The sequence below is a fragment of the Nerophis lumbriciformis genome, linkage group LG12 (genome assembly GCF_033978685.3).
Source record: "Nerophis lumbriciformis linkage group LG12, RoL_Nlum_v2.1, whole genome shotgun sequence".
In the NCBI taxonomy this organism is placed as follows: domain Eukaryota; kingdom Metazoa; phylum Chordata; class Actinopteri; order Syngnathiformes; family Syngnathidae; genus Nerophis; species Nerophis lumbriciformis.
Genome location: NC_084559.2, coordinates 24,300,392 through 24,323,329, shown reverse-complemented (window position 1 = coordinate 24,323,329; position 22,938 = coordinate 24,300,392). Strand labels below are relative to the sequence as shown.

At 38.0% G+C, this 22,938-nt stretch overlaps 1 protein-coding gene across 2 annotated transcripts in view; it reads left to right on the top strand.

The window, feature by feature from the left end:
• rasal1a (RAS protein activator like 1a (GAP1 like)) overlaps positions 1-11,639 on the top strand; it is a 46,300-nt gene extending 34,661 nt beyond the window's left edge. Inside the window, exons 16-21 of one of the 2 annotated variants that reach the window (XM_061986130.1) lie at positions 1,328-1,500; positions 4,963-5,100; positions 7,709-7,844; positions 10,115-10,235; positions 10,329-10,405; positions 10,467-11,639. In XM_061986130.1, coding sequence (XP_061842114.1) covers positions 1,328-1,500; positions 4,963-5,100; positions 7,709-7,844; positions 10,115-10,235; positions 10,329-10,405; positions 10,467-10,618 — 797 coding nt within the window. In that variant the 3' untranslated portion in view covers positions 10,619-11,639. The remainder of the gene's footprint in view (positions 1-1,327; positions 1,501-4,962; positions 5,101-7,708; positions 7,845-10,114; positions 10,236-10,328; positions 10,406-10,466) is intronic. The other variant, XM_072914334.1, reaches the window with a different exon arrangement.
• The last annotated feature ends 11,299 nt before the right edge of the window (positions 11,640-22,938 follow it).

Here is a 22,938-nt window from a genome sequence, read left to right as displayed (position 1 = left end):
CCTGTCGATCTCACGATCCACTCTTCCCTCACTCATGAACAAGACTCCGAGGTACTTGAACTCCTCCACTTGGGGCAAGATCTCCTCCCCAACCCGGAGATGGCACTCCACACTTTTCCGGGCGAGAACCATGGACTCGGCTTGGAGGTGCTGATTCTCATCCCAGTCGCTTCACACTCGGCTGCGAACCGATTCATTGAGAGCTGAAGAAGAAGGCCAGATGAAGCTATCAGGACCACATCATCTGCAAATAGCAGAGACCTAATCCTGCAGCCACCAAACCAGATACCCTCAATGCCCTGACTGCGCCTAGAAATTCTGTCCATAAAGGTTATGAACAGAATCGGTGACAAAGGGCAGCCTTGGCGGAGTCCAACCCTCACTGGAAACGGGTCCGACTTACTGCCGGCAATGCGGACCAAGCTCTGACACTGATCATACAGGGAGCGAACCGCCACAATAAGACAGTCCGTTACCCCATACTCTGAGAGAAAATTAGAGGCTACTGAAATGTGGTTCTTCAGAAAAATACTCTGCATATCACCGACAGAAAGGAAAAGTAATGAAGAGGGATTGGCAAGGGCAAAAACAAGAAGATCTCTCATTGCAACGATTCGAAATAGGCAGCTGAAATTCCTCGGACATATCATTAGAAAAGACAGCTCAGAAAAACTGATGTTAAGAGGAAAACTAGTAGGAAAGAAAGCTCCAGGTCGACAACGAACAACATATATCAACAGCCTAAGACATTTTATCGGAAATATCAATACTATAGAACTCATGCATAGAGCGGACGACAGAGAAGACTGGAGAACCCTGATAATCCATGCCTGCAAACACGCCTAATACCCCATGATGATGTCATGGTGAAGCAGCCACTATTTGTCCTGCCACAGCTCTTGCCTCTTCTTGTGCACTATCCATCCATCCATTTATTTTCTACCGTTTGTCCCTTTTGAGTTGCGAGGGGGACGGAGCCTTTCCCAGCTGCCCCTGGGCAGAAAATGAAGCCAATGCCGTGGGATGTTATTATAGACTTTGTCCTTCGTATACTGTGTAGACACACATATATATATATATATATATATATATATATATTGAATATATCTGATTTGAAATACTCATTTGTTGACATAGTGAGCCAGCAGTGACCTCTGATCTCAAAAACATTCCTCTGAATGAGTAGACATAAATTCCCACTGATATCCTTTAGAAAGTCTTCTCAGAAGACACTTATTTTTATCTTCCTGTAAGGGTCACGGTCAGGTGTTCCTGTACTTTAGTCTATAACGTGTTTATGGCTCACGGATTGTTGTCTTCTCTGCAGGGTCTGAGATGCCACAGAGGGCTGTGTTCCTGCCCTCAGTCATCGTCAAAGAAGGTTACCTCCAGAAACACAAAGCAGAAGGAGCTCAACTTCTCTCTCGCTTTGCCTTCAAGAAACGTTACTTCTGGTTGACTAGTGAGACCCTCTCTTACGCCAAGGCGCCTGATTGGCAGGTAAGTAACGAGTCAGTAAAGAAGACCTTCTACGATGCCTATGTAGATGTTTATTATTAAACATGCTGTGTTTATTCAATTAAAGGGGAACATTATCACAATTTCAGAATGGTTAAAACCATTAAAAATCAGTTCCCAGTGGCTTATTATATTTTTCGAAGTTTTTTTCAAAATTTTACCCATCACGCAATATCCCTAAAAAAGCTTCAAAGTGCCTGATTTTAACCACCCGTCCATTTTCCTGTGACGTCACATAGTGAAGCCAACACAAACAAACATGGCGGAAAGAACAGCAAGATATAGCGACATTAGCTCGGATTCAGACTCGGATTTCAGCGGCTTTAGCGATTCAACAGATTACGAATGTATTGAAACGGATGGTTGTAGTGTGGAGGCAGGTAGCGAAAATGAAATTGAAGAAGAAACTGAAGCTATTGAGCCATATCGGTTTGAACCGTATGCAAGCGAAACCGACGAAAACGACACGACAGCCAGCGACACGGGAGAAAGCGAGGACGAATTCGGCGATCGCCTTCTAACCAACGATTGGTATGTGTTTGTTTGGCATTAAAGGAAACTAACAACTATGAACTAGGTTTACAGCATATGAAATACATTTGGCAACAACATGCACTTTGAGAGTGCAGACAGCCCAATTTTCATCAATTAATATATTCTGTAGACATACCCTCATCCACGCTCTTTTCCTGAAAGCTGATCTGTCCAGTTTTGGAGTTGATGTCAGCAGGCCAGGGAAGCTAGGGTCGATAGGGGGTTTAGCTCGCTCGTCTGCGGGAACAAACTGCCGCCATTGCTTGCCGTGCTACCGAGGTCCTTTGTCCCTGAATTGCTCACACACTCCAGCAGATTCAATGGGGGTCTGGCGGCAGATTTGTTTGACTTTATCGTTGGAAATGCATCTGCTTTGAGTGTCGCAGGATATCCACACATTCTTGCCATCTCTGTCGTAGCATAGCTTTCGTCGGTAAAGTGTGCGGAACAAACGTCCAATTTCTTGCCACTTTCGCATCTTTGGGCCACTGGTGCAACTTGAATCCGTCCCTGTTCGTGTTGTTACACCCTCCGACAACACACCGACGAGGCATGATGTCTCCAAGGTACGGAAAACAGTCGAAAAAACGGAAAATAACAGAGCTGATTTGACTCGGTGTTTGAGAAAATGGCGGATTGCTTCCCGATGTGACGCCACGTTGTGACGTCATCGCTCCGAGAGCGAATATTAGAAAGGCGTTTAATTCGCCAAAATTCACCCATTTAGAGTTCGGAAATCGGTAAAAAAAATATATGGTATTTTTTCTGCAACATCAAGGTATATATTGACGCTTACATAGGTCTGCTGATAATGTTCCCCTTTAAAGGGGAACTGCACTTTTTGGGGAATTTTGCCAACCATTCACAATCTTTATGTGAGACAAGCGCTCATATGTTTTTCTTTTTTTATGCATTTTGATTCGTAAAAAAACGTTGGCAAAAGTCAGCTAACGATGGAGCTAATTCTAATTCTTTCGATTCTGTCTAAACATCCAAAAAAAAACATCAACATGTTATATCGATACATGCTGTAAAGTTAATGTTAAAGTACCAATGATTGTCATACACACAAGAGGGTGGTGAAATTTGTCCTCTGCATTTGACCCATCCCCTTGTTCACCCCCTGGGAGGTGAAGGGAGCAGTGGGCAGCAGCGGTGGCCACGCCCGGGAATCATTTTTGGTGATTTTACCCCCAATCCCAACCCTTGATGCTGAGTGCCAAGCAGGGAGGTAATGGGTCCCATTTTTATAGTATTTGGTATGACTCGGCTGGGTTTTGAACTCACAACCTACCGATCTCAGGGTGGACACTCTAACCACTAGGCCTAGTAAGTATATATGTGTAATGTAGTAACAGGCACATTCTTAATAACGTTCAATATTTACGTATTTTGGTCTTTTTAAACATACGGCGGCGCATTTATCTCACAGACACATCACAATGTTTGTTATATCCTTCAACAACAACTCTGAATAATCATGGCAGACTTCATGAAAGACAACAAAGACAACTTTGGGACAAATGATGATCCAGAATCTTATATTTTTGAGCCTGAATGATGAGCTACAAGTTTTAGAGGCTGTGTATTAAGCAGACCAAGCGAGTAGCAGTAGGGCTAAGTGCTAAACAAGAAATACAAACTATGAACACACTGCAAAAAGTCAGTGTTCAAAAACAAGAAAAAGAAATACAAAAATTAGGGGTATTTTATTTGAACTAAGCAAAATTATCTGCCAATAGAACAAGAAAATTCGGCTTGTCAAGACTTTCCAAAACAAGTAAAATTAGCTAACCTAATTGAACCCAAAAATACCTTAAAAAAAGTATATTCTCACTAATAACAAGTGCACTTTTCTTGGTAGAAAAAAAAAGACCTTTTTGCTCAATATGTTGAAAATATTCTTAAATTAAGTAAATGCTAGTTACATTATCTTGACATAATGATATGCGCTCGGCGTCATGATTTTTTTTCATGCTTGAAGTAAGAAATTATTACTTTAAAAAAGTAGTTTTATACTTGTGAGTGTTAATGACACAGCTTTGCAGCAGTTGATATTCTAGTTTCAAGCATGTTTTACTCAATATAGGTCATCAAATCTCAGCAACAAGCTGAAATATCTTACTGAGATCATTTAGGACCAAAACCCTTAAAACAAGTAAAACACTCTAACATAAAATCTGCTCAGTGAGAAGAATGATCTTATCAGACAGAAAATAAGCAAATATCACCCTTATTTGAGATATTTAATCTTACTTAGATTTCAGTTTTTGCAGTGTACTTGGCGGGAATTTGTTTATCGCCATCATGTCCAGAACCATTTAAACAGCGATAAACAAGAGAGAGGTGTATTTTTTTTCCCTATACGTAAAAAAATAAATACATTTTTTATAAAAATAACCACACTCTCTTAGAGAAGGAGGTGTGGCTCCGGTCTGTCACTTATAGGCTCCTTAATCATCCTCAGCTGGCTTTTGATGTGTTAGTGCAGTTCTCGTGACATCATCATGGGTGTTATTACCATGTGATGCCTCACCTTGTGATAATCATCTCCTCCCATTCACCAGCCGCAGCCTGAGCGAGAAGAGCGCCGTAGAAAGCTCTCTCTTTGAGCCCGTCTCCGCTTTGTGTGACTGGAATAAAGGCCAGCGTTAATTGAAGCTAGTGGATATTCATGCTAACATTACAAATCAGACTGTAAACAATGTGCTGGCCCTCTCCCTCCAAGTCGGAGCCGCTCCAGTCTCAGCGGGTCAAGCGTCTGATTTACACTTAAAAGTCCTGATTTGATCTTCACAACGTCCTTTTCCTCACACGCGTCCTACCGATGTTCAATTGATCGATTGTTTTTCTTTACATTTCGATTACTCGTCTTAATTGGTGCTGTGGTTTGTGGCTTGATTGTTGCAGGCGCGCTCCTCATTGCTCATTCACTGTGTGTGCGCGGTGGAGAGGGTGGACGAAAACGCCTTTCAGCAGCAGAATGTAATGCAGGTCGTCACCCAGGACGACGACGGGCAGCTGCACACCATGTACATCCAGTGCAAGGTGCGGTCGTCAGGCAACATTCGCACGTTTTGTACAGTAGGACCCCAACTTGAGCTCTTAACTCAAAACACTAGTGTCTCAAATCAACGCTGCCCATTGAAATGACTAAGAATTATTATTTGGTCCTATTAAACAAGGAACAATTGTGTAAGAAATATTAAAACACAGTACAATAGAATGTACAGTACAACAAACAACTACAGTTTGACAATAGTTTTGGAATAGAATTGTGAAACACACCATCAACAGCTTTTCCATATTTTCATGGATAAATGACCCCCGCTTGGACATGATTTAGTTTAGTTTAGCTGATTCTTCGGCCAGTGGTCAACGTAATAAATAAGAACAATTTTAAATCCATAAATTGACCATTCTACAGACTGAAAAGTAGAGATGTCCGATAATATCGGCAGGCCGATATTATCGGCCGATAAATGCTTTAAAATGCAATATCGGAAATTATCGGTATCGTTTTTTTATTTGTATTTTTTATTTTTTATTAAATCAACATAAAAAATACAAGATACACTTACAATTAGTGCACCAACCCAAAAAACCTCCCTCCCCCATTTACACTCATTCACACAAAAGGGTTGTTTCTTTTTGTTATTAATATTCTGGTTCCTACATTATATATCAATATATATCAATACAGTCTGCAAGGGATACAGTCCGTAAGCACACATGATTGTGCGTGCTGCTGGTCCACTAATAGTACTAACCTTTAACACTTAATTTTACTCATTTTCATTCATTACTAGTTTCTATGTAACTGTTTTTATATTGTTTTACCGTATTTTCCGGACTATAAGTCGCAGTTTTTTTCATAGTTTGGCCGGGGGTGCGACTTATACTCAGGAGCGACTTATGTGTGAAATTATTAACACATTACCGTAAAATATCAAATAATATTATTTAGCTCATTCACATAAGAGACTAGACGTATAAGATTTCATAGGATTTAGCAATTAGGAGTGACAGATTGTTTGGTAAACGTATAGCATGTTCTATATGTTGTAGTTATTTGAATGACTCTTACCATAATATGTTACGTTAACATACCAGGCACGTTCTCAGTTGGTTATTTATGCCTCATATAACGTACACTTATTCAGCCTGTTGTTCACTATTCTTTATTTATTTTAAATTGCCTTTCAAATGTCTATTCTTGGTGTTGGGTTTTATCAAATAAATGACCCCAAAAAATGCGACTTATACTCCAGTGCGACTTATAGATGTTTTTTTCCTTCTTTAAAAATACGGAACTTTTTTTTATTCAAGAAAATGTTTTTAATTTATTTATCTTTTTTTTTTAGTTTTTTTTTTTTTTTTTTTTAAAAGGACCTTATCTTCACCATACCTGGTTGTCCAAATTAGGCATAATAATGTGTTAATTCCACGACTGTATATATCGGTATCGGTTGATATCGGTATCGGTAATTAAGAGTTGTACAATATCGGAATATCGGATATCGGCAAAAAAGCCATTATCGGACATCCCTACTGAAAAGGTTTAGGTTGAAGTTAAACACTTACTTTGTCTAACCCTATTAACAAAGTCAAATACAAGATGTAGCAAAACCGCAAGACATCAGGCTCTGATCTTGAGTTTCAAAGACAAATGCAACTTTTTATATTTCCTTTATACCACATACTACAAATATACACAGCTTGAATTACTATAGAAATAAATACAGTAAATACATAGACCAACAATTATCCAATATCCATGTACACTAATACATGTAGGTTGAACAATAGTACCAATAGTATACTATATACAAACACTTACATTTCTATTAGTATATACCACATTTCGTTTTTCTTGTCATCATTGATCATAGTATTAACTACTGGTGTTTATTCTAAAGTGATATATTTTTCTAAGACATTGGGCCTAAAGGATTTTTGAAATGCGTGAATCGAACTGTAGCAACATATTTTAACATCGCAAGCTGGCGTTAGACTCATTTGCTTCAGTGTGGTTCGACGAGCACTGTCCTGCTCAAATTTCTCGGCCAAGTTGTCATGGTTTGGATGATTTCTTTATTTAATTCAATGAATATCATCCACTTCTTCTTCTCAGCACTGTCTTTTATACTTATTTTCTTCGTTCCGATGATTGAAAAACAAAATCATGCAATCCTCTAGCTTTAAGCCAATGTTAGCGAGTAAGATCAGATGTTTTGAGGGGATTTTGCACGGTTCGCTGTGGCATTCGCTACGCCAACAAATGGCGTGGATGCATATCACTCAAATGTTTGCTTTTTAATTATTAGCCGAGGGGCAGGTCTTATCTCAAAACACTCTTGAGTTGGGGAACTCTTAAGCTGAGGTACCACTCTATTGATACACATGAGTGGTAAGCACTTCTTCTTTTCCTGAGTTTGTCATTTGGTGTGAATTGTTGTAAAGTTGCCAATATGACGTGTGACATCACCTTAAACATCAATCGTCGCTAAAGTAAGGATAGAACAGAACGACATTACTATTTCTGCTACTATTTGCCGTTTTATGAAAATCTTTGTAAAAGGGTTAATGGTGACAAATGCATTACTTTATGACCAATTAACCTTTGTTAGTAAAGTGTGCGTTTGTGTCTGCACAGAATGTTAATGAGCTGAACCAATGGCTGTCGGCCATCAGGAAAGTGAGCATCTACAACGAGCACATGCTGCCCTCCTTCCATCCAGGGACATACCGCGGGGGGAAGTGGACGTGCTGTCTGCAGACGGACCGTACCGGTAACCCCACGTTGTTTACTTTCAATACACAGACTGCAAACGAGGCTAATCCAAGCGAATATCTCAACTCAAGTCAAACAAAATGTTTGAATATTCAAATTAGATCTACCAAGCTATGTATTCCCCCATGTGTCCCTCAGACACGGTGGTCACGCTCATAATGTTTCGCCACCAGAGGGTACTGTCTCTCAAATTGTGTTATGGTCAAATTTACGGAATTGGGTTCAGGATGCAGCTACATAGTCCTCTCTGGGGTTGAACTTGAGGTGTGAGGAGTGTTTCTTTTTATGTCAAATACTAAATATTCAGCTCTGCAGTATTTGTCTTCTAGGTGTTTTTTAACAAATCATTGTTATCAATCAAGTTTATACAGTATTTTGAATAATACATCTTAACAATGAAGTTGTCTTGTAAATAAGTACCAACTGTTAGGCATGTGCGGATCCATACTGAAATATCGATACCGCTGATACCAAATACTTATGCTCTAATATCAATTTTTAAATCAAAATATCGATACTTTTGATACTTAAGGTTTTTAAGATAATGTACAGTATATCATTAAGTGTAAACTAACTAAATCATTGAAATATTGTCTAAATGAAAAGTGATTGGTGAGAATAATATATATATATATATATATATATATATATATATATATATATATATATATATATATACATATTTATATCATACTTGCCAACCCTCCCGGATTTTCCGGGAGACTCCCGAAATTCAGCGCCTCTCCCGAAAACCTCCCGGGACAAATTTTCTCCCGAAATTCAGGCGGACTCAGGTCCATGAGGACCTGAGTCTGCTAACCCACAATATAACCAGCATACCTGCCCAATCACGTTATAACTGTAGAATGATGGAGGGCGAGTTCTTGGTTTCTTATGTAGGTTTATTGTTAGGCAGTTTCATTAACGTCCTCCCAGCGCGGTAACAACACACAAGAGCAGTCACGTTTTTGTATACCGTAAAGCAGTTCGTCTGCCGTAAACAGCAATGTTGTGACACTCTTAAACAGGACAATACTGCCATCTAGTGCATTTGATGAAAGCACTTTTGTGCGTGCCACACATCAATGCATCATGAGTTCAGCATGGTTAGAAAAATAGTGACAGAGAATAGAACAAGGATGGACAATTCAACCCATAACTCAACAATGAGTAGATGAGTGTTATGTGTGTGTATATATGTGTAAATGAATGAACACTGAAATTCAAGTATTTATTTTATTATATATATATATATATATATATATATATATATATATATATATATATATAATAAAATAAATATAGATACATATATACATGTATATATATATATATATATATATATATACACATATATACATATATATATATATATATATATATATATATATATATATATATATATATATATAGCTAGAATTCACTGAACGTCAAGTATTTGTATATATATATATATATATATATATATATATATGAAATACTTGACTTTGTGAATTCTAGCTGTAAATGTACTCCTCCCCTTTTAGCCACGCCCCCTCCAAACAACAATACCACAACAATAATTGATAATGAAGATAACTGTGATATGACATTTTCATATTGTTACATCTGTAATTCTATTCAATATTTATAGATGCACCAGGTTCTTGTATATATAGAGCATATGTTTGAAATGTTTTAATTTTTTTTTAAAGCAGGCTTCGCTACGCGTCTTAAAGTAACTAGCAGACGTGGGAGTAGTACATTTTATTTAGCTGCAAGTATTGCACTTCTTACACAGCAGCTGTTTGACTGCAACATGCCTCTTAGTTGTAGTTTTCATTCTCAATTTTTTGAGGTGTTGAAATCGCCATGTAAAATCGCTAATGCTAATCAGTAGCATGTATGTCAACGTGTTCTTGCTCTTGTATGATTGATTCTTATCATGCATACAGTAGGAATGGGGATTCATATGGCCACATTCGTCACGGTTTACCTGACTAATTTGGGGTTGCACTACCCACTTTAGCCGCCAGACGGCAGTAGTGTTGAATATCTTAAAATGTGTTTTGTGACAATTCCAACTTTGACCACAGCGTCTGTTGCTACTTAGAGTGGCGCTTTCCATCATTTTCAGCAGACTGCATTGCAAAATGAATAACTTCCCTCTTCCTCCTATGTGAGATTCACCCCAAAAAGAGGGCCATTTCAATCCCTTCCCTACTGTATTGAATATGACGTCTGTTTAACTAATGTTAATACTGCCGTTTAAGTTGCTTTGTGTCCCAGTGGCAGGCTGCAGTAGAACCCACTCAGCGGTGACTTTGGGGGACTGGAGTGACCCCCTTGATCCCGACGTAGAGACTCAGACCATCTTCAAGCAGCTTCTCCAGGGCAGAGACAAACTCAGGTCAGTGTGGCTGCAGTGCATCAAATAGACACTGGAGGTAGCTGTTGCACACAGTTGAGGTGAAAGCCTTGCTGTGGTTTGACGTTCCCTCAGGAAAAAGCATCTTCCAGAAGCAGATGCTGATCAGACGGGCGGCAATAAGGACAAGATCCACTCCGACATGGACACAGGTGATGTAAACAAGCCGATACAGGGCCACTGCAAATATTCTAAATGTCCTTTCCTGTGCAGACGGTGCAGAATGTAAGCCAGGGAAGTCTGGTCAGGGCCTGGCTTCTCGCCTCTTAGCGGTGATTGAGGACCTTGAAGAGGCTCACTCAGCCTTCCAGCACAGAGTGGAAAAGGAGGACTCCTCCACCACCAGTGTGATTGTCAACACCTAAGACGGACTGGATTCCCATAAATCCTCCTCAGACACCAGCCAGTGTCGCCCTGGGGACGGCCATGGAGGTAAAGCGCATCACTTTGAGTGCTTTTGTATTCTGTGAGTGCCAGCGACTTGGAGGATGCTGCAGAGGATTTATGACACATACAGTAATTGTCAGGCCTGGCATGGCCTTCATCCTCTTTGACATTTTGTACAGGACACACTTTTTATGCAAACGCTTGTTGCAATGTAACTTGTTTTTTATGTTACTTTATGTCATTGGTACATTGGGGAAGGGATTCATATGGCCCCATTCCTGGGTGGTTTAATCATTTTGCAATGCAGTCTGCTGAAAATGATGGAAAGCGACACTTTATATAGCATATATATATACACATATATGATATATATATACAAATATATATACACATACATATATACATATATAAATAACACATACATATATACATATATGAATAACATACATATATACACATACGTACACATATATACATACATACATACATAAATATATACATACATACATTTAAACAAATACATATATACATAAATACATACATATAAATAAATATACATACATATATACATACATATTTATATATATACTCATATATGTATACAGTATATATACATAGATATACTGTACATATACATATACAGTATACACATACATACACATACATATACATATACATTCACGTATATACACATACATATACATATATACACACACATATATACATACACGTATATACACATACATATACATATATACACATACATACACATATATACATACACGTATATACACATACACGTATATACACATACACATACATATATACACACATATATACATACACATATATACATACACGTATATATACATACACGTATACACACATACATATACATATATACACGCATATACACATACATATACATATACATATATACACGTATATACACATACATATACATATATACACATACATACAAATGTATACACATACATATACATAAACATTTATACACATACATATACACACACATTCATACATACATATATACATACATATACATACATACATATACATATACTGTACATACATATACATACATACATATATACATATACTATACATACATACATACATATACATATATATATATACATACATACATATATATATATACACATGTATACATACATGTATATATATATATACATATATACATACATTTATATGTATACATATATATATATACACATGTATACATACATATATATATATATACATATATACATACATTTATATGTATTGTCATGTCTGTATTATCATGTTTTGTTTTAAGTCATGTTTTGTTTAGTTTCTGTCTTTTCACTCCCTTGTCTGGTCACCATAGCAACCATTAGTTTTCACCTGTCACGTCACGCACCTGTTTCACGTCTTGAGTCACGCACCTGTTTTCGTTAATCATGTCCGTAGTATTTAAGTTCAGTGTTTTTCAGTTTGTTTTTCTGACGACCTCGCACCCCATACCGCACCACATTTATGCTCTGTCCATTCCTCTATGATCCTGCTTCATGTCCCTTGTCACAGTAAGTTTTGGTTCCATGTTTATAGTCTTTTTGTTTTTCATAGTTTATTCTCCGCCACTGTGCGCGCTTTCATTTATTCCTTTTTTTTGATAAATATAAATAAATCATGTACCTCCATTCCCGTCTCGCCCGTGCCAACTTTCCGTTGCATCCCGGAAAAGCACACACCCAGGACCAAGTCTTGACATGTATACATATATACATATATACATATATATATATATACATATATACATACATATATATATATATACACATATATACATACATATATATACACATATATTTATATGTATACATATATACATACATATACACATATATACATATATGTATGTATATATACACACACATATATATATATATACACACATATATGTATATATGTATGTATATATACACATATACATATATATATATATATATATATTTAAAAAATTTTTTATATATATATATATATATATATATATATATATATATATATATATATATATATATATATATATATATATATATATAAAATCAAAGTTGGAATTGTCACAAAACACATTTTAAGATATCCAACACTACTGCCATCTGACGGCTAGAGTAGATAATGCATCCCCCAATTTGTCATGTTTCATGTGTCAGGTAACGAATGGGGCCATATGAATCTCCTTCCTACTGTATGAATGTGCGAACGCTTGTTGCAATGTGACTTGTTTTTTTAAATATTACTTTATGTCATTGATACTAATGTGCCACGCCAGTAAAAACGTATCTTACGACTAAACTAAAGCGTTAGTTTGGTGCTATCAGCTGCCAAATGTTTGGAATGGACATCCCTGAAGGCTGAGGATGCACTGTTGTAGTAAACGGGTAATATTTACCTTTTAAGTAGTATTACTGTACATTTATGTGCTATAAAATACGTGCAGGACGACAATCAGTAGTTTTTTTTTCTGCATTGCATTTTTTCCCCTTGCAGTTTACAGTGAAACACCAGGAATATAAACTGTGCTTTTATTTTGAAATTATTGTTTTAAGTAGACTGTGGACAGTGAACGCAACACAACTGTTTTATTGTGTTAATTGTAACACATTCTAAAGAATCATAATTCATGAAAGCATGTAATTTCATGTGAATAAACGCATGTAAAAGGTCAAATAAGGAATGACAAGGCGCAACCTATGAAAACGGCAAATGTATTCCAAGCCCCTCCCTGCTACATCACCGGTAAGAATATAATGGATAAATTAAATAAAATGTGTTATTTTCTACTAAAAAATTCATATTTCTGAACATTTTATTTCCCATGAATTTGTTTTAATACAAAATATGCAACAACTGAGATTCAAATTTGATTGAAATTTTGCCCTTTAGTACATTTCTTTGTTGTGCTCTTCCATTATACATGTTTTTTTTACATGATAAATTTAAAAATATCCAATTCGTTGACAGTTGTACGATACACTGGCACTTATTTTGCATATATTGGTACTTGATGCATGCTAAAATTAGCATGCTAGCATTTTAAACAAAAAAATTCAGGTACACCTCAGATTGTTATATTTTGGTACTGACGCACGTTACAGTCAGCATTTTAGAATGCTAAAATTAGCATGCTAGCTTTTTAAGCTAAATTAACAGGTATACAGTACACCTGCACATCAAAAGAACAATACTTGTTAGGATGCTAATGTTAGTATGCAATCTTTTTTTTTAGCAACTTTGGAGGGATACACCTCAATCATATTTTGGTATGTTGCATGCTAACATTCTTAACCAATTTTTCAGGTTTTGATTGATTGATTGAGAAATGTACACTATGTACATGACTATGCACATGTTGGCTCCAAGAGTGTGCAAAACAGAATGAGAAAATATATATGAACTATAACCACATATAAATATATATACACTAGAGATGCGCGGTTTGCGGGCACAACCGCGCAGTCCGCGGATTGTCCGCGGATCGGGCGGATGAAATAAAAAAAAAATTAGATTTTATCCGCGGGTCGGGTCGGGTTGGGTGGTTCAAATAAAAAAAAATTAGATTTTAAATAGATTCAGGCGGGTGGCAGTTAAACCAATTCGGAAATATATATACATAGTTAAATGTTACCCACATACGAAAAACGAGCAGGCACCTGCTGCATATGCCACAACAGAAGAAAAAAAAAAAAAGAGATGGACACTTTTACGGAGCGGAGAAGGGACGCCTCGCCGGGGTCCGGGACCGAGGCCCCTTCCCCCGAGAGGGCCCCACCGGGAGCCGTAGCTGAGGCGATCCGCGAGAAGGGCCCGACGCACGTCCAGGGTCACCACCGCGCCCACCGCACCGACACCCCGCCTCGTCCGCCTTCGCCGCGGCCGGCGTCACGCGCAGCAGGTAAGCAGCTTACCTGCCCACCACCCCCGTGGCCGGGGGCTCGTAACAGGGGTCACTCCGCGCGCTCCGCCCGCGCAGCTTACCTGCCCGCCACCCCTGTTGCCGGGGGCGCGTAACAGGGGTCACTCCGCGCGCAGTGCGCTCACGAAAGGGGTGGGGCTCACCCTGGTTGATATAGACAGCAGCTAGGACGGTGGCCATGGAAGTCGGAACCCGCTAAGGAGTGTGTAACAACCCACCTGCCGAATCAACTAGCCCTGAAAATGGATGGCGCTGGAGCGTCGGGCCCATATACCCGGCCGTCGCCGGCAGCGAGACGCGCTTGGAGGTGCGCTCAGCGCGGCTCCCATATGATTGCGCACTGGTGTGCGTCTGGGTCGTGACAGCGTGGCACGCGAATGTCTGTGCTGCATTGGATCAGTCTCCTTTCTTTAACAGGCAAAAGCTTTATAACCTCACTAATGCCTTGCATCGTCTATATTAGATATATAACAACGGGCGGGTGCGGGCGGATGGCGGGCGGATGCGGTTCTGATCAAATGTTAGATCGGGTGGATTGCGGATGGTTGACGACTTTCTGATGCGGTTGCGGATGAAATAATTGCCTATCCGCGCATCTCTAATATACACTATAACCACATATACATATACATACACTATAACCACATATACATACACTATAACCACATATACATACACTATAACCACATATACATATATATACACTATAACCACATATAAATATATATACACTATAACCACATATACATATACATACACTATAACCACATATACATACACTATAACCACTTATACATATATATACACTATAACCACATATAAATATATATACACTATAACCATATATACATACACTATAACCACATATACATATATATATACACTATAACCACATATACATATATATATACACTATAACCACATATAAATATATATACACTATAACCACATATACATACACTATAACCACATATAAATATATATACACTATAACCACATATACATATATATACACTATAACCACATAAATATATATACACTATAACCACATATACATATATATACACACTATAACCACATATAAATATATATACACTATAACCACATATAAATATATATACACTATAACCACATATAAATATATATACACTATAACCACATATACATACACTATAACCACATATACATATATACACACACTATAACCACATATAAATATATATACACTATAACCACATATAAATATATATATACACTATAACCACATATACATATATATACACACTATAACCACATATAAATATATATACACTATAACCACATATAAATATATATACACTATAACCACATATAAATATATATACACTATAACCACATATACATACACTATAACCACATATACATATATACACACACTATAACCACATATAAATATATATACACTATAACCACATATAAATATATATACACTATAACCACATATACATACACTATAACCACATATACATATACACACACACACTATAACCACATATAAATATATATACACTATAACCACATATAAATATATATACACTATAACCACATATAAATATATATACACTATAACCACATATAAACCTGTTTGATGCTTCGAAGAGTTGCTGGGGATCAATTTTGGTTCAGATCAGGTAGAGGATGAGCTGAGCCAGGATTTTATGGCAGTTTTGGAATTTTAAGGTCTGTTGGTAGTGCATTCCACTGTGTGGTGGCCAAATACTAGAATGCATTTTTTCCCATGAGAGTCTCGAATTTGGGGGGGACGAGGTCTGAGGAACTCCCTCTAGTGTAGTACCTGTGAACATCACTCTGGTGAAATAGTTGGACAGGTACTTGGGGACAGTTTCTCTGAGTACTTTGAATACCAGGCACATTGCAATTTGGTGTACTCTTTCCTCAACTCTAAGCCATCCTGATTTGGTAAAGCGGGCTTGAGTTAGGTGAGTCCTGTATGGGAGGTTGAGCAGGAGTCTCACCAGCTTGTTTTGGGAAGTTTGCAGTTTTGTTTTTAGTGGCTTGGGGATACTGGTGAACCATGAGGTGCAGGCTTAGTCAAAATGACACTGTATGATGGAACGGGCAAGGGTCTTAAGTCTATCCCTGTTGATAAACGCAGACATCATGCCCAAAAATCTAGTTTTATTACTGATCTTGGTGATTGCTTTTAATGCCATTTTTTCACCCGAGAGAGTGTTGTCCAATATACAACCTAGGTAAATTACCTTGTCTTTTTGATTGATTGATTGAAACTTTTTTTAGTAGATTGCACAGTGAAGTACATATTCCGTACAATTGACCACTAAATGGTAACACCCGAATAAGTTTTTCAACTTGTTTAAGTCGGGGTCCCCGTTATTCAATTCATGGTACAAATTAGGGATGTCCCGATCCAGGTTTTTGCACTTCCGATCCGATACCGATATTGTTTTTGCACTTCCGATCCGATACCGATACTGACCGATACCGACACTGACCGATAATGGCCTATCCGAGCATGTATTAAAGTTTAAAGTTATTTAGCCTACTTAGTTGTCAGAATCATGTTGAAAAGGGTTTTAGTACTCTTGATAACAACTAGCCAGCTGAATTAGGTGAGTTTGAATAATACACAATGGTTGGTAACAAGAAACTGACCTGTTTATTCAAGGATAAACACAAAATAGACAAAATTATACATGACAAACAGAAATGGCATCATTGAAACAAGGGCTGGGCGATATGGCCTTTTTTTAATATTGCGATATTTTAAGGCCATATTGCGATACACAATATATATATCTCGATATTTTGCCTTAGCCTTGAATGAACACTTGATGCATATAATCACAGCAGTATGATGATTCTATGTGTTTTGATTGATTGAGACTTTTATTAGTAGGTTGCACAGTGAAGTACATATTCCGTACAATTGACCACTAAATGGTAACACCCCAATAAGTTTTTCAACTTGTTTAAGTCGGGGTCCACTTAAATTGATTCATGATACAGATATATACTATCAGATATATACTATCATCATAATACAGTCATCACACAAGATAATCACATTGAATTATTTACATTATTTATAATCCAGGGTGTGGAGGGGGGCGCCAGATGTAAGTGTCAAAAAGACAGCCAAAAGAGTTTGATATGAGAATAAATCTAAAGTTAAAATATAGGGTAGAAATGCATCCATTTGCAGGAAATGTAGTCTTGATTTTCAACATTTTCTTTCAAGGCTTGCATGTCTACATTAAAACATTCTTCTTCATACTGCATTAATATATGCTACTTTTAAACTTTCATGCAGAGAAGGAAATCACAACTAAAAAAAATCACTAATTTTTTCATACGGTGTTTTTGTGGAAATTTTTGCCTCGGCATTTTGATGGTGTGGGCGTGTGGCACCGAATGGAGATAAGCGTCTCGACAGACGTCACAATATTTGAACAATGATGACGAAAACTGTTTTCTCTGTCGTGTCCGTGTGTGGAAAATTGTTATGCGCTTATTTTTTTATTTGATTTTGTGCGTGGCATATAATTGCAATGCGCAGAGGACGTTTAAACAGTGCGCAATTGCACAAGCCCGCACCTTAGAGAGAACGTTGGTCACACGGCTGCGCTAGCATCACAGCTAACGTTAGCCATGCTGCTACCTCTCTGCTCGGGGAGGACGTATACGTATGTGACGTATGACGTGACAGTATGTGACGTGTGTAAGAAGGTGCGCTTGTCTGTCTGTGAGAGGGAGACACAGGAAAGAGTGAGAAGAGCCTGTCGTGTAATGCCAGCAGCTAAAAGCAACTGCGTGAGAATCCAGACCTGTGGATGTGTTGAAGGTGTGCTGGAAAATGCGGAACGGAAAGTAGGGAGCAGCAGAAAAGTGGAATGTATTATTTAAATAGGTGTGTTGGAAAATACGGAGCGGAGTTTGTTTTTTTTAACTCGATCTGGATCGGCATTTTCCCATGCCTTGCCGATACGCATTTTTTTTGCAAATATCGGCGGCCGATCCGATCCAAATATCGGATCGGGACATCCCTAGTACAAATATATACTATCAGCATAATACAGTCACCGCACAAGTTAATCATCAGAGTATATATATTGAATTATTTACATTATTTACAATCCGGGGGGTGGGATGTGGAGGGGGGGTGTTAGGTTTGGTTGATATCAGCACTTCAGTCATCAACAATTGCATCATCTGAGAAATGGACATTGAAACAGTGTAGGTCTGACTTGGTAGGATATGTACAGCGAGCAGAGAACATAGTGAGATCAGAAAGCATAAGAACAAGTATATACATTTGATTATTTACAATCCGGAGGTGGGATGTGGCGGGGGGAGGGTGTTAGTCCAGGGTTGTAGTTGCCTGGAGGTGTTCTTTTAGTGCGGTTTTGAAAGAGGATAGAGGTGCACTTTCTTTTACACCTGTTGGGAGTGCATTCCATATTGATGTGGCATAGAAGGAGAATGAGTTAAGACCTTTGTTAGATCTGAATCTGGGTTTAACGTGGTTAGTGGAGCTCCCCCTGGTGTTGTGGTTATGGCGGTCATTTGCGTTGTGGAAGTAGTTTGACATGTACTTCGGTATCAGGGAGGTGTAACGGATTTTATAGACTAGGCTCAGTGCAAGTTGTTTTACTCTCTGGAGGTCTAGAAGTAACCTGACTAGCTTGTTCTGGGATGTTTGGAGTCTAGATTTGAGGGATTTGCTTTGCTGGTGATTATGGTATCACCTGCTTTAATCGTAAAGCCCGGGGGATTTACCTAGGTTGTGCCTGGACCCAAATAGGATGGACTCGGTTTTACCCAGGTGTAGTGACAGTTTGTTATCGGAATGCCAGAGACAGAGATGACTTAGTTCGGTAATGCCAGCATGCAAATGTTAGCATGCTGAGGTACACCTCAGAGTAATATCATTTGGTATACTTGACGCATGTTATAGTTAACATTTTTAGTATGCTAACATTACTAAGTTTGCTTTTTAAACTAATTTAGCTGGTATACACCTCAGTTGTTACTTAGTATGCTAGCTTAGCTTTTTTATTTTTTTTAAGCAAACTTTGTAGGTATACACCTGAATCATATTTTGGTACTTGACGCATGTTAACATTAGCTTTATTAGCTAATTCATTAGGTTTACATCTCAGCGTATGTCAGCCTTTTTTACTGATGCTAATTATAAGCATGCTATTGTTAGCATAGTACTGTTAGCATGCTCGTATTTTTAGCTACTCTAGTACTGTTATGAGGGGACTCACCAGCTGGAAAGGAAGCCAACTGCCAGACGGGAGAAGAATCCCACCCAGAGGTGCCAGGACCACACCTATACGTGTCCAACCTGCAAGAAAGTATGCTGCTCCAGGATTGGACAGCCATCAGAGGGTAAGTACATTTTATTTATCAAGTGCTTTTTACAGATAAAATCAAAAAGAGCTGTATATTAATCAATCAATCAATCAATCAAAGTTTACTTATATAGCCCTAAATCACGAGTGTCTCAAAGGGCTGCACATATAAAACATAAGTGAAATAAAACAGCAATAACATTAAAACAGGGGCAACAACATAAAAAGGATAAACAAGTTAAAAGGTTAATTAACTAAAAGACTTACTAAAAAAGTTGTTTTTAAAGTGTCAACACACTCAAGCTCACGGAGGGACTGGTGCAAGTTATTCCAAAGTCTGGGGGCAACATCCTGCTATGGCAGGTCTCCACGGGTTTTAGAGATCTTTAGAAGACCCTGGTCTGAAGACACCCTTAAGTGTAGGGGGAAAACAAATCAATGTACCGAGGGCCCCCACCATGCAACGAACGGAATGTTAGAACTAAAATCTTAAACTCTATGCGGAATTTGACTGGAAGCCAATGAAGACTGGATAGAATGGGGGTAACATAGACTGTTCTGGGTGTACCGGTCCAAAGTCGGACAGCCGCATTCTGTACAGTCTGAAGTCTCTTTAGCATTGACTTGTTGAAAAGAGAATTGCAATAGTGAACGCATGGAGGATAATTTCGAGATCCCATTTTGACAACAAATGTCTGACTTTAGAGATTTAGTATATGAATGTTGTCATTCATCCAGGTCATTCAATCCATTAAAACTGGACTGTTTGGTTTGTCTTGGAAGACGTTTCGCCTCTCATCCGAGTAGGCTTCATCAGTTCATGCTTATAGACTTAGATTGATCAGATCTAGTCTTAGATTGGTCAGATCTAGCCTTAGACTTAGATTGGTCAGATCTAGTCTTAGATTGGTCAGATTTTGTCTTAGACTTAGATTGGTCAGATCTAGTCTTAGACTTATAATTAAATGGTTGATTTATACAGGCTAGTAAAGTAAAGTTTTGTACCTGACAAGTTTCGGCTACCTTGCTTCTGCAATCTTACTAGCCGGTATAAATCAACCATTTAATTATACACATCAGTAGGCTAAATGAACCTCTTCAACATAACAGTCTTATACTTAGACTGGTCAGATCTTGTCTTAGATTGGTCAGATCTTGTCTTAGACTTAGATTGGTCAGATCTAGTTTTAGATTGGTCAGATCTAGTCTTAGACTGGTCAGATCTAGTCTTAGATTGGTCAGATCTTGTCTTAGACTTAGATTGGTCAGATCTAGTTTTAGATTGGTCAGATCTAGTCTGGGACTGGTCAGATCTTGTCTTAGATTGGTCAGATGTAGTCTTAAGACTTATAATTAAATGGTTGATTTATATAAGCTAGTAAGGTAAAGTTTTGTACCTGACAAGTTTCGGCTACCTTGCTTCTGCAATCTTACTAGCCTGTATAAATCAACCATTTAATTATACACATCAGTAAGCTAAATGAACCTCTTCAACGTAACAGTCTTAGACTTAAGATTGGTCAAATCTAGTCTTAGATAGGTCAGATCTTGTCTTAGATTGGTCAGATCTTGGTCAAGTCTTGTCTTAGACTTAGATAGGTCAGATCTAGTCTTAGATTGATCAAATCTAGTCTGAGATCGGTCAGATCTAGTCTTAGATTGATCAGATCTAGTCTGAGATCGGTCAGTTCTAGTCTTAGATTGGCCAGATCTTGTCTTAGACTGGTCAGATCGTGTCTTAGATTGGTCAGATCTTATCTTAGACTTAGATTGGTCAGATCTAGTTTTAGATTGGTCAGATCTAGTCTTAGACTGGTCAGATCTGGTCTTAGATTGGTCAGATCTTGTCTTAGACTTAGATTGGTCAGATCTAGTTTTAGATTGGTCAGATCTAGTCTTAGACTGGTCAGATCTAGTTTTAGATTGGTCAGATCTAGTCTTAGACTGGTCAGATCTAGTTTTAGATTGGTCAGATCTGGTCTTAGATTGGTCAGATCTTGTCTTAGACTGGTCAGATCTTGTCTGAGATTGTCAGATCTTGTCTTAGACTTAGATTGGTCAGATCTAGTTTTAGACTGGTCAGATCTAGTCTTAGACTGGTCAGATCTAGTCTTAGACTGGTCAGATCTTGTCTTATACTTAGATTGATCAGAGCTAGTCTGAGATCTGTCAGATCTAGTCTCAGACTTAGATTGAAGGTCCTGAGATCACTTTAGAGATATTCCTCAGGTGATAGAAACAGTTTTTGGTCAGATGACGACAGTCACCCTCCAAGGACATCGACTGGTCAAACACAACTTCAAGGTTTCTCAGAGTCCACCGTTGAAGTCGTAAGTGGACGCCGTCGTCGGATTCAATGGACAACCAAGAAGAAGAGAAGACGATTTTTTCAGCTCGTATTTTTTGTTACTTGATGCTATCTGGCCAGCGTGCTAACTGTTAGCATTCCAGTTCGGCTTTGGCTCTTTAGCATTCCCACAAAATTCCTACTGTAAATTTGCATTATATATATATATATATCACTGAAGGCATCAAAACTATGAATGAACACATGTGGAGTTACGTACTCAACAAAAAAAGGTGAAATAACTGAATCATGTTTTATATTCTAGTTTCTTCAAAATAGCCACCCTTTGCTCTAAGTACTGCTTTGCACACTCTTGGCATTCTCTCGATGAGCTTCAAGATGTAATCACCTGAAAGGGTTTTCACTTCACAGGTGTCATATTTTTGATGCCTTCAGTGACAATCTACAATGTAAATAGTCATGAAAAGAAAGAAAACGCATTGAATGAGAAGGTGTGTCCAAACTTTTGGCCCATACTGTATATTGTACTGTACTTTAAAAGGTGAAAATGGCCCCCGCCTCCTTTGATTTGTCAGTCTGTAGCCCTCAGTGGAAAAAATTTGGGCACCCTGATATATCAGAATCAGAATCAGA